Source organism: Bos javanicus, chromosome 5 (genome assembly GCF_032452875.1).
Source record: "Bos javanicus breed banteng chromosome 5, ARS-OSU_banteng_1.0, whole genome shotgun sequence".
Taxonomy (NCBI): domain Eukaryota; kingdom Metazoa; phylum Chordata; class Mammalia; order Artiodactyla; family Bovidae; genus Bos; species Bos javanicus.
In genome coordinates, this window is record NC_083872.1 from 67,926,439 (window position 1) to 67,939,270 (window position 12,832).

General features: G+C 46.4%; 1 protein-coding gene across 2 annotated transcripts in view; it reads left to right on the forward strand.

The window, feature by feature from the left end:
* Positions 1 to 12,832, forward strand: part of STAB2 (stabilin 2) — a 172,159-nt gene that overhangs the window by 142,648 nt on the left and 16,679 nt on the right. For both annotated transcript variants that reach the window (XM_061417114.1, XM_061417115.1), the window contains 5 exons: positions 1,445 to 1,549; positions 4,084 to 4,191; positions 6,447 to 6,640; positions 7,734 to 7,875; positions 12,383 to 12,516. In XM_061417114.1, coding sequence (XP_061273098.1) covers positions 1,445 to 1,549; positions 4,084 to 4,191; positions 6,447 to 6,640; positions 7,734 to 7,875; positions 12,383 to 12,516 — 683 coding nt within the window. The remainder of the gene's footprint in view (positions 1 to 1,444; positions 1,550 to 4,083; positions 4,192 to 6,446; positions 6,641 to 7,733; positions 7,876 to 12,382; positions 12,517 to 12,832) is intronic.

Here is a 12,832-nt window from a genome sequence, read left to right on the forward strand (position 1 = left end):
AGGGTATGAGAAGGGGATAGAATCTCAGCTTTCAAGGAGTTACACTCAAAGGGAAGAAACAAAAATAACAGAAACAAAAATAGACATAAAGGTACAAAGAGAAAAAAGCAGGTGAAGGGGATCAAGAAAGAAAGGAAATACAACTCCAGAAAACATCTCACGAAATATTTGAGTAGAGACCTAGCAGAGATGAGGACTTCAGTGGCTCAGACGGTAAAGTGTCTGTCTACAATGCAGGAGACCCGGGTTCAATCCCTGGATCGGGAAGATCCGCTGGAGAAGGAAATGGCAATCCACTCCAGTACTATTGGCTGGAAAATCCCATGGACAGAGGAGCCTGGTAGGCTACAGTCCATGGGGTCGCAAAGAGTCGAACACGACTGAGCGACTTCACTTTCACTTTCGCTTTCTAGCAGAGATGAGGGGGCCAGGTGTGGGGATATCCATAATAGCTCTGTCCAGTCAAATTTCAGTGATGCTGGAAATGTCGTCTAACTCTGCCATGAGGAAGCCACTAGCCATGTGTGGATATGGAACACACAGAATCTGTGACTGAGGGACTGATTTTTGTTAATTTTAATTAGTTTATATTTAAATAGCCACGTATGATGACTGGCTGCTCTGTGGGACAGTGCAGACTAAAGGAATGACTTTGTGGGAAGAGAGGCAAGTGCAAAGGCCCTGAGGCAGGACAAGGTTCGGCATGCAAGGCCCAGCCAAGCGGCCGAGGTAGCTGAGCAGAGTGGGCAAAGAAGAGAGAGAGAACACAGAGATGGGCTCAGAAGGTCGCCAGGGGCCAGATAATGTGGGGGCTGCTTGGCTAGAGACAGATCTTCAGCATCTCATCTAAGTGCGGTGGTGGCCAGTGAAGGATTGTGAAAGGGCCACCCCAGCTGCCCTGTGCAGAGAGTACCATGGGAAAGCAGGAGCAAAAGAAGGGCCAGCTTTGGGGACGCTAATGCCCCAATCCAGGTGAGAGATGGCAATGCCTTGGGCTAAGGTGTTGGTGCTGGAGGTGGTCAGAAGCAGAAGGAATGTTTCTTGAAGCTTTGACTTTTAAATGGATTTCTGTTAGGAGGCCCAGATAAGGTTCCCTTCCCTTTCTGTTCTATTTCATACCCCATGACACCCTCTACTTCTGTAATTTACAACACTCAGCATATTTATCATTACATGTTCAATAGCCCATTATCCCTAGACTGTAAGCTCCCTGAGAATAGGGACCTTATGTCTTACGTTTTCCACTGTAACCTCATTGCCTGGTAGCCTGTGCCTCATGGTAGCCACTGAGTAAGTTTATTTTTTGTAAGTTTGAATGAATGAATGTGAATAAGCACGGGGCCTCCCACACTGACCACACAGCCAGCACATGGCCAGTGAGCTGGCAGATTGGACTTCAATCCCGGATCCCTGCTGACTGACCACATTCCAACTTGCTCTACAGCTTGTGGCTGCTCAGACCATGGACAGTGCGACGACGGGATCACAGGCTCTGGAGAGTGCATCTGCGAGACAGGGTGGACGGGCCGCTTCTGTGACACCCAGACAGGTCTGTTGTGAGGGTGATTGGCTGCCAGCAGCCCCTCGCTGCAGCAGACCTTGCCAAGAGCAGCCGACTGAGGGTGGGGGTCTGAGTGACATCTGAAAAAAACAGCTGAGCAGGGGTTCACTTATCCACGAGGAAAGATGGCTATGCGGCCCTGGGGTCAGGAGGTCTGGGGACCCGGAGGAAACGAGATGAAAAGATTGAACTCAAACCCAGGAAACCAGCCTGCAGTCCTGTCTGTCATGGAAGGACCCACCTCAAGCAAAGGACTATTGGGCAGGAATGGTCCCTCAGGATCACTGCCCAGGTCTGGTTGTGTGTGGACACGGAGTTGGAGGGTTTCATGGAAAATACAGTATTCCGTGGAGGCCAGGATCTGACCCTGAACTCTGCTACTTACTAGACAAATGGCCTCAGCAAAGCCACCCTCTCGGAATCTTGATATACTCGTCCGTAAACAGAGAGCCTCTTGCACGGCTTGTTGGGAAGGATTGTTGTGAGGGTCAGGGTCATGGGTTTGGAGCGCCAGTGCATGTGGGCACTCAGGAACAGTAGCTGCCAGTATCATCGTCAGTTACTGTCATCTTTGTCATGACCTCAATCCTTACTAAGCTGTCAGTTTTCTGAGATCTCCCTTGCACCCTGAGCCCTAAGTTCCAGTCAAAAGGTCTAAGGTGTGAAGGTTGATGATCCAGTTGTCACTTCATCGTCCCCGGGGGCAGAAGGGTGTGACCGAGCTCTTCTTTTGAGTAACAGCAACCCAAAGTGCCAGAATCCTGGCAGTCCTCATAACTTCAGTCCTTCCCCCTCCTCCTCCCCCTTCTTCCCTCCCTGCTTCTCCCCCTCCCCCTTCTTCCTCCGCTCTCCTCCCCCTCCTGCTTTCCTAACCATCCCATGGCTTCATGTTGCCTCTGGATACTGCAGCCCCTTTCAATCACCAAAGCCCCAGATTAGTGGTACCTAAGAAGGCCCTTGAAATTCCAAATGTTCAAGTTGGACTTAGGAGGCAGAGGAACCAGAGTTAGAATTGCCAACATCCATTGGAGCATAGAAAAATAAGAGAATTCCAGAAAAATATCTACTTCTGCTTCATTGACTACACTAATGCCTTTGACTGTGTGGATCACAACAAACTGGAAATTTCTTAAAGAGATGGGAATACCAGACCACCTTACCTGCCTCCTGAGAAATCTGTATGCAGGTCAGGAAGCAACAGTTAGAATCAGACATGGAACAATGGACTGGTTCCAAATCGGGAAAGGAGTAAATCAAGGCTGTATACTGTCACCCTGCTTATTTAACTTCTATGCAGAGTACATCAGGCAAAATGCTGGGCTGAATGAAGCACAAGCAGGAATCAAGATTGCTGGGAGAAATATCAATAACCTCAGATACACAGATGATACACCCTTATGGCAGAAAGCAAAGAAGAACTAAAGAGCCTCTTGATGGAGGTGAAAGAGGAGAGTGATAAAGTTGGCTTAAAAACATTCAAAAGATGAAGATCATGGTATCCAGTCCCATCACTTCATGGCAATGAGATGGGGAAACAATGGAAACAGTGAGAGACTTTATTTTCTTGGGCTCCAAATCACTGCAGATGGTGACTGCAGCCATGAAATTAAAAGACACTTGCTCCTTGGAAGAAAAGCTATGACCAACTTAGCATATTAAAAAGCAGAGACATTACTTTGCCGACAAAGGTCTGTATTGTCAAAGCTGTGGTTTTTCCAGTAGTCATGTATGGATGTGAGAATTGGGCCATAAAGAAGGCTGAATGCCGAAGAATTGATGCTTTTGAACTGTGGTGTTGGAGAAGACTCTTGAGAGCCCCTTGGACTGCAAGGAGATGAAACCAGTCAGTCTTAAAGGAAATCAGTCCTGAATATTCATTGGAAGGACTGATGCTGGAGCTGAAGCTCTAATACTTTGGCCACCTGATGTGAAGAGCTGACTCACTGGAAAAGACACTGATGCTGGGAAATACTGAAGGCAGGAGGAAAAGGCGGTGACAGAGGATGAGATGGTTAAATAGCATCACCCACTCAATAGATATGTGTTTAAGGAAACTCCGGGAGATAGTGAAGGACACGGAAGCCTGGCGTGCTGCAGTCCATGACATCACAAAGAGTTGGAGACAAGAAAAAAGAAGACCCTGGAATTTCTGCTCCAATTTAACCATCTCTTCTGGAATCCCGTGCTCTCAGGGCCTAAGAGCTAGTCTGCAAAATTCATCCTTGATGGCAGACTTTGAGGTATAAAGTTTTCACTGGTTGCCCCTAAGGTTAACATCTTTGCATTTTGATCTGGATAACATGGCAGAAATAAAGTCTTAATACAAAAGAATAATTCTGGAATCTCAGAATCCCAGGCTGGGAGGGACCTTAGTAAATCACCCCATTACGACCCATCTTGCAGCCGTAAGGGGGCACTTTAGAAACACAGGGGCAGCCAGATGGCGTCTTGGAAGATGCCTTAGCTGGATCCCAACGCCTCACATCACGGTGGGAGATGAATTGTGACTTCTTTCTTTTCAGCTTTGGCTCCCGTGTGCACGCCTCCTTGTTCTGCTCATGCTACCTGTAAGAACAACAACACATGCGAATGTAACCTGAACTATGAAGGAGATGGAATAACGTGCACAGGTAAGTCCCGTCTGTGCACGGGTGGACCAGCAGCGGGGTGCAGGGGTGGAGTGGAACTCAGTCAGGGCTCTGTCCCAGCCCTTCTGCTTCCTGCTTGGGCCGCTTCAGCAACACCTACCCTCTCTGTGATGAGTTTGCTCATGCCTAACCTGCCCAGTTCCCAGGCCATGACTTTGAACTTGCTTTGCAAACTGCAATGCACTTTGTTTTACGGTGTTTTTGTAACTTTACAAATAATCCAGTCTTATTTTATTGAGAAAATATTCTATAGTATCTTAAGACAGTGCTTCCCTCAGATACAACTTAGCAACTAAACAGCAATTGTATTTTTTTTTTCAAGTAGGTCACGCATTTTATTTCTTTTTTTTTTTTTGATTCATTCTTTTTTTTTAATTTTATTTTATTTTTAAACTTTACATAATTGTATTAGTTTTGCCAAATATCAAAATGAATCAAAACAACAGTGAAACCTACACTTACTCTCACCACTCAGTGAGAATCACTCTGCACACAGCTATGTCTGTCTCTAGTAGTTAGGATATGGGTTCAGCCACACAGAGATCCAAATAAACAGTGGCATAAGCAAAGCCGGTGTTTAGATATTTATTTTTGTCTTGTTTAGTACTTTGGATGGAGGTATCCAGAGCTAACATAGGGTTTCTCTGGGGCCCAGACTCCTTCTGTCTTGTTGCTCTGCCATTGTTCACTCACCTGGCCTGAGATGGCCACGACCAAAAGCATATCCCAGGAAGCAGAAGGAAAGAAAGTCAGGGTGGGGGGAAGCAAACCTCATTCCCTTTAAGGACATACCTAGAGCTTCCCATGTGGCATGGCGCTAGTGGTAAAGAACCCACCTGCCAATGCAGAAGACATGGTTCAGTCCCTGGGTCAGGAAGATCCCCTGGAGGAGGAAATGGCAACCCACTCCAGTATTCTTGCCTGGAGAATCTCATGGACAGGGGAGCCTGGTGGGCTATAGTCCATGGGGTCACAAAGAGTCAGACACGGCTGAGGCAACTTAGCACACACAGAAGTTGCTAAACTCCTGTCTGCTCCATCACATTGTCTAGAACCTCATTCTCTGTCACACCTGGGACAAAGGAACCTGAGAAATAGAGTCTTCAGTTGGCCAACCATGAGCTAAGCTATAAATCTGATAGAAAAAGGAGACAGGAGATATTAGGGGAAAACTAGCAGTCTCAGACACATGTACCTTCTGTTTTCATGAACATTAATGAAAACATGAATGTCCCTATTCATATAGGGACAGATACTTTCTTTACAGAACTGAGATCTTGCTATTCCCGCTACTTTATAATCTGCCACAAGGCAGTCCAGAATTGGCTTAGCATCCTCAGTGGCAGCAAAGACCTAGGTTCTGTCTGTCCGCTCTGCCAGCCTCGGGCCTTCTGTCCTCATGTTCATGCTCTCAGCCAGAGAGGCAGAGGAGAGAAGCCAAAGGGCTTTCCAGCTACTCCTGGGCCTGGAGCTAATCTATTAGTAAGTTGAAATTTGGGGGCTTGTGAAAACAAAGGTTAAGAGGCAACACAAAAGAGTGGGGGAAATGTGGGCTTTGGAATCAAACCACCCTGGGTTTAAAACCAGCCCCTCCACATTGTAGCTAGTTTGCCTTTGATGGTCAGTTAAGCTCTGAGTTTCAGTTTCTTCATCTGTAGAATGGAGGTAACAGTGTCTGTGTCACAAGGTGCTCAGTAGTGCCTTAACCCTACACACACACACACACACACACACACACACACACACACAACTATGTCCTATGTTAAAAACCCAAACTCATTAGAAAACTACTATCAAAATGGAGCCTAGAAGTTTATGATTAAAAAGGGCAGAGGTGGACAGATATCCCCAGGCCTGGTCTATCAGGGCGGGGTCCCCAGCCTCCAGAATCTAACACCTGATGATCTAAGGTGGAACTGATGTAATGATAATAGAAACAAGGTGCACAGTAAACGTAATGAGCTTGAATCACCCTGAAACCAACCCCCGGCCCCTGGGAAGATTGTCTTCCATGGAACCAGTCCCTGGTGCCAAAAAGGTTGGGGACCATAGTATTAGGGTGTTAGCCGCAGGACACTAGTGTTGGCAGAGGTAGCACAGAGGCCACCAGGCACCGGGAGAGGCGGCACTGACATGTTGGGGCCCATTTCCTTGCCTGGTGCGCCTGGTCCTGGGGTGACCCACACCCTGATCTGAAGCCCCTGTTACACAGAGTCTACCTTTCTCTGCTCTTGCAGTTGTGGATTTCTGCAAACAGAACAACGGCGGGTGTGCAAAGGTCGCCAAGTGCTCCCAGAAGGGCACGAAGGTCTCCTGCAGCTGTCAGAAGGGCTACCAGGGGGATGGCCACAGCTGCACGGCGATTGACCCCTGTGCAGACGGCCTCAATGGCAGGTGTCACGAGCATGCCACCTGCAAGATGACTGGCCCGGTGAGTCTCTGTCCCAGGGAAATGGGGGGTGGGGTACCACCTGTGCCTCCCTCAGCCTGGCTTCTCCACTCAGGTCACCACTGGCCTCTTCCTAAGCCTTCTTCCCACCCAAGTCTATTTCTCTATTTCTTGATAAGTCAACAAGCTAAATACAGCATGGAACCCGATGCAGGAAAAGGACCTTCCTAGAAAAACTGGTTAGGTCCACTTAAAGTCTATTGTTTAGTTAATAGTAACACATCAACACTAGTTTTTTAATTTTGACAATGAACTGTGATTAGGTAAGATGTTAACATTAGGAAAGACTGGGTGGAGAGTATAAGGGAACTACTCTCTGCATCTTTTTTTTTTTATTTTTTTTTGCATCTTTTCTATAAATCTAAAATTATTCAAAATACAAACCAAAAAAGTAAGAAGTGCACAAGCACTTTGGCAGGAAAAGTGCACTCACTTACACCTTTTTAGAGTGCAGTCAGTGCCCTGTTGCCCCTTTCTCTGATGGGAAGGGAAGACGGTGGGAGATGATGTCCATTAGGGCTACAAATGTGAACTCAACAGTCAGGCAGCCTCTGAGTCTTGGCTCCTGGCCTGATATGCTGTGCAGTCTGGGGCTGGCTGCTTAACCTCTCTGAGCCTCAGTTTCCTTAGCCACAAATTATGAGCCTCATAATAATGCAGACCTCACAGGATCGTTCATGGGGATTAAAGGACATCATTCATTGGCTCAACAAATGGTCATCAAGCACCTACTGTGTGCTGTTGTAGCTGTCAGGGATGTAGCGATCAAAAGTTTATACGTGATAGAAGGAAGAGGCATGCTCAGTTCTGAAATCAGGCCAGTGTGATAAAAGGGATCAGGAGACAGGGAGGGTCTCTGTGAGGAAGTGACAACTGAGCTGAGATGTAAAGGAGAACACTCCATCCTGAGTCTGGACAAAAGCAAGACAGAGCAGTAACTCAATTCCCACTGTCCAGGAGAGGCATGTTGCTCATCCTTCTGAGCATCTCCTATGCTGGATGGTAGCCCGTGGAGCACATGGGATTCTGGGGGCCCAGAGAAGAGGCTCTTTCATCTTTCCTGCTCTCCCCCTAGGGCAAGCACAAATGTGAATGTAAAAGTCATTATGTGGGAGACGGGCTGGACTGTGAGCCAGAGCAGCTACCCATCGACCGCTGCCTGCAGGACAACGGGCAGTGCCATGCCAATGCCGACTGTGCCGACCTCCACTTCCAAGGTCAGAGTGATCTTGACCCAAAGTGCCTGATCTTAAGGGTTGGGGAAGGAAGCTCTGTAAGAGCAAAAGGGAAAAGTCTTAAAAACTGGGACCAAACAGCCCATGCATTGCCCAGGAAGTAGTGGGCTTCTGCAGTCCAGGGGCAGAGTACACTCAGAACTGAACAGTGAATGTTAGAACTAGGAGCTCGCTCGCAGGTCGGCTACTATACTCACTCTTCCCTGGTTGCTTAGCAACCCTTGCCACTGTGGATTGGAAGTGAATCTGAGGAGCATAGTTTAAGATATTAAATAACAAAGAGATAGTGCCTCCCACAAGCAGAGCAGCAGTTTCTTAGTAGTTGTTTTAATAATAGCACATCAATCAGCATATATACTACATTCATTTCCATGGATGATTTGAATGGTTTATCATAAACCCACAGGTAGAATCACACTAAGAATCATAACACACAATAAAAAGCCAGGTAGCACTGCAGAGATGTGGGTGGTGGGCATCTTGACCCCTGATGGAGAAAAGCCATTTGGGACCCACGAGTGGGGTTCTGAGCATGGGGCAAGGAGTGACCGCAGTGGTTCAGAAGGCGATTTAGAGCATCGTGCATTGTGGCTGATCGGGATTTACTGTTTGTTTTATAGACATGGTAATTTTAGTGGCGCAGCTTTCTGACATCTCAGTAATAACTGTTAACTTAACACCTGCTATGTACTGGCTTGGTCTGTTTGGGCTGCTGCAATATAGCCCCGGTGGCATATAAACAACAGAAATTTATTTCTCAGCTCTGGAGGCTGGAAACCTGAGATCAGGGTGCCCGCGTGGTGGGGTTCTGCTGAGGACTGTCTTCCAGGTTGCAGACCACTGACTTCTCCTAGTGTCTGCACAAGCCGAAGGAACAGGGAGCTCTCTGGGGTCCCTTTTATAAGGGCTCTGCCCACTCATTGTGGTTCCAACCTCCTTACCTAATAATCTCCCAAAGGCCCCGCCTTCATCATTGGCCATCGTTAGCATCATGATGCTAACAACATCATTGTTAGCAAATCAGGTCTCACTGCTCACCACTTACAAAATCAATATTCACAAACGTTGGTCGAAAGGAAAGGTACCAGCAATCTGGGGACGTGGTGAACTCGGTGTCCCCCTCCCCAAACCAACCTCCAACGAGTCTGCTCGGCCATGAAAGCTTTGAAAGGGAAACAGGGACGTAATCTCAGTTAATCACTGCGATGAGCGGGGACAGAGTTGTCACTATCCCCCACTGTGTGCAGGTCGACTTCTCATGATTTTTCTGTAGATGCTCTCTTGTTCACACAGTCGGTTCATGAAATGACTGAAGGGGAAGCTGGGGAAGAGATCTGGTCATCTGTTAATTACTTATTCTTCATTTCTACTTCTTCGATCTACAGAAGAAACCAACACATTAGGGGAAGGTATTATGTGATCAAAAGATTTGAAAGCTGGGCTAGGGTTGGAGATGGGTAGAACATGGGGATGCCTGGTTTAAGGTTAGTGACAAGACAAGGGGGCCTCCTGCAGAGAGCTCTGCCTGCCAAAAGCTGCTTGCTTACATGAGATAAATTGCTATCGTCTGTCTTACTACTTTTCTTCCCCCAGTTTTATTAATCTTAAAAAGGCTTCAACTACACTGGGAATCTCCTTTAAAAAAGAGACTGTCACATATTGTCATATGTCCTATGTATTTCTCCTGCTTCTATACCCTCTATTTCCTCCCCCAAATGAGTTGGAGGTATCTTAGGACTTAATACATATTATGGACTAAATGTTTGTGTTCCTCACAAATTCATGTGTTAAAATTCTAACCCTCAAAGTAATGATATAAGCAGTCTTGGGCAGGAAACAGCTCCCCGGGGGCTACAGTGGAGGCTTAAAAGATGCTTGAGCTGATTAAGCAGAGAGGAGCTGGCAAGGCATTTCTGCTGGGAGGACTCGTGGACAGCAGAGAATTATCAAGGGTAGTTGGGAAGGATGAGGCAACGAGGGGGTATGGTGTATTATCAAGGCTATGACCCCAAGGTAGCAGGGTCTCTACTGGGAAGAGGAATGATACCAGGAGAGAAGGGCACTCTGTAGACATGGAGAGTGAAGAAAAGGAAAGGATCCACCATAATGTAAGGTTTCCATCTCGAGAGATCAATTCAATGGTGGTATTAAAGCAATCTGGGAGAGGGGGACCCAAGAACTTTGAAAGCTTGGTTGGGGACATTCTATGTTCAAAGTGATTGTGGATCTTCCAAGTTCTATCACAAGGTGATGGTAGGACTTCAAAGCAGAGATTCTGTAGGCAGTTGCTATGTAGGATGGGGTCAAGAATGATCAGCTGGATAAGAGATGTTGACTCATGAGTCATTTGCCAGGAGGAATGTGGAATTAAGAGATACTTGGGTTTTTTTTCTTTAGAGCACAGTTCATTTAGCCAGTCCTGCCTATTTCCACAGCTCACAGAATCTATTCATTGCCTAGAGCATTACCCATCTTCTCCCGGGGGCTTCACTCTTCTACTTTATTATGAATACCAAGAAAATTATGGTAGTGATACTGAGCCACCAGGAGTCACATCTGGATCCACCTTCTGTTGTAGCTGAGTGGTTACCCTTAGCAAGACAAGACGGCATTGGGATAATGGCCCAGCCGTCCTGGTGGGCAGGTCGCAGAGTCATCCCACACTCAGGGGGACATGCCTAGTCTCACATAGTTCAGAGGAGGGCAAACCAGCATAGCCTTTGAGGCAACCAGTTTGGCAATGTGTACGGAAAGCAATACAATAATTCATGCCAAGACTCAGAGCACCATTTCAAGGGACACATCCTATAGGAATAATCTAGGAATTGAATAAAGTTAACCTGGTGGCTCAGACAGTAAAGAATCTGCCTGCAATGCAGGAGACCTGGGTTTGAACCCTGGGTCAGGAAGATCCCCTGGAGAAGGGAATGGCAACCCACTTCAGTATTCTTGCCAGGAGAATTCCATGGATAGAGGAGCCTGGCACGCTAGGGCTCACAAGGAGTCGGACACTACTGAGTAACTAACACTTTCACTTCACACCACCCCAGCATTACCTAACATCACAAAAAAATGAGAAATTACAAATTGGTAAATGATGATTGAATATACTGTTATATCCTCTCAAAGACACAATTAAGAATTGTCATGGCAAGGATACGAGGCTAAACACCTGTCCATTCCTCCCCAAGCTGTTCTGTTGGTGAGTGTTTATGTTCCAGATCTGGCTGACAATATTATATGGCCGTGGAATGAATATACCATTGGCTATGATCAAAGAAGAAAATCTTGTGCATTTCCTGTTGGTAAAGAATCTGCCAGTAATGTAGGAGACCCTGGTTCAATTCCTGGGTTGGGAAGATCTGCTGGAGAAAGGATAGGCTACCCACTCCAGTATTCTTGGGCTTCCCTTATGGCTCAGATGGTAAAGAATCTGCCTGCAATGCGGGAGACCTGGGTTCAATCCCTGGGTTGCAAAGATCCCCTGGAGAAGGGAAAGGCTACCCACTCCAGTGTTCTGGCCTGGAGAATTCCATGGACTGTATAGTCCATGGGGTGACAAAGAATCAGACATGACTAAGCGACTTTCACTTTCACTGGTTTGGTCTCCACACTTCCCCTGCAGGGGGCATGGGTTTGATCCCTAGTCAGGAAACTAAGATCCCACAGACAGAGCAGCCAAAAAGAATAAAGAAAACCTTAATCTTAGCTCTTTTTGGAGGGTAGAATGTACCCTTTTAGTGGCATCTGATAATGAACTTGACAATATAAAAATGTGACTTGGTTCTTGATCTATTTCAGATCTCTGCATTAATTGGTTTAAAAGAGATATCATATATTTTAAAGATGAATATTTTCTAGTATCTAAGGGGTAAATGGCTAGAAAACTTTTTTAAAGGCATAATGGCAATCAGAAAATACATGTGTTCTGTGGCAGAAACTCATTTTAATGTATTTTTTTTTCATGGCTGTGAAGTTCACAAAAAGTGTTCAACTAAAAGTATCAAGGTAAAATCATGTTGTCAGAGAAAATGTATAATATTGGGAAAGAACCCTCAGAAAGAATGTTATAAGAAAGACTTCTAAAAACTATACATGTAGCATACTGCCGTATTTGTGATATACGTGACCCGCAAATGAATAGAAAAAAGACTGAAGGGGTGAAATTACATCAAAATTAAAAGTTACAAAATGAAAATTCTGGACCAGAAGTACATCAAAATGTTAGCCATGGAGTAATGATTATTTCCAGCGAGCAGGAAGATGGGTGCTTTTTATTTCTTTTCTTTACTGTCTGGCCCCATTTCCACCTTGAACACTTGCTACTTTCATAGTTAGAAAAGAAATAAGTATTTTAAATGACATCTCAAAGGAAAGTGACATCCCAAGAAACTCTGGGATGTGGCCAGCATTCCACTTTGAAAATCTCTGCTGGGAGAACTGTCAGCTGAGGTGTGGGGCTGAACAATTCCTCTCCTCCCCCTTCTAGATACCACCGTCGGAGTGTTCCATCTACGCTCCCCGCTCGGCCAGTACAAGCTGACCTTTGACAAAGCCAGAGAGGCCTGTGCTCAGGAAGCTGCAACTATGGCAACCTACAACCAGCTCTCCTATGCCCAGAAGGTGGGTTGCCAGTCTGTGGGTGCCATGCAGGCAGGGTCTTCTGGGTGCATATGGTGGGTTTGCCACTTTCTCTTAACACAGGGGAGTCTTTGGCTGTTGCCTTCCTGGAAGGGGGAGTTCAGAGAGCTCCCGAGCATGTCCACTGGGGGTCTGTCATGTCAGCACAGAGTGGGTGCTTCACTGACATTATCGTCCATTCTTACAACATCCCTGGAGGTAGGTGTTCCTACTGCCATCTTACAGATAGGGCAACTGAGGTTCGGAAAGGTAACATGTCCAATGTCACCCAACCAAGAAGTGGCAGATCCAGGACTCA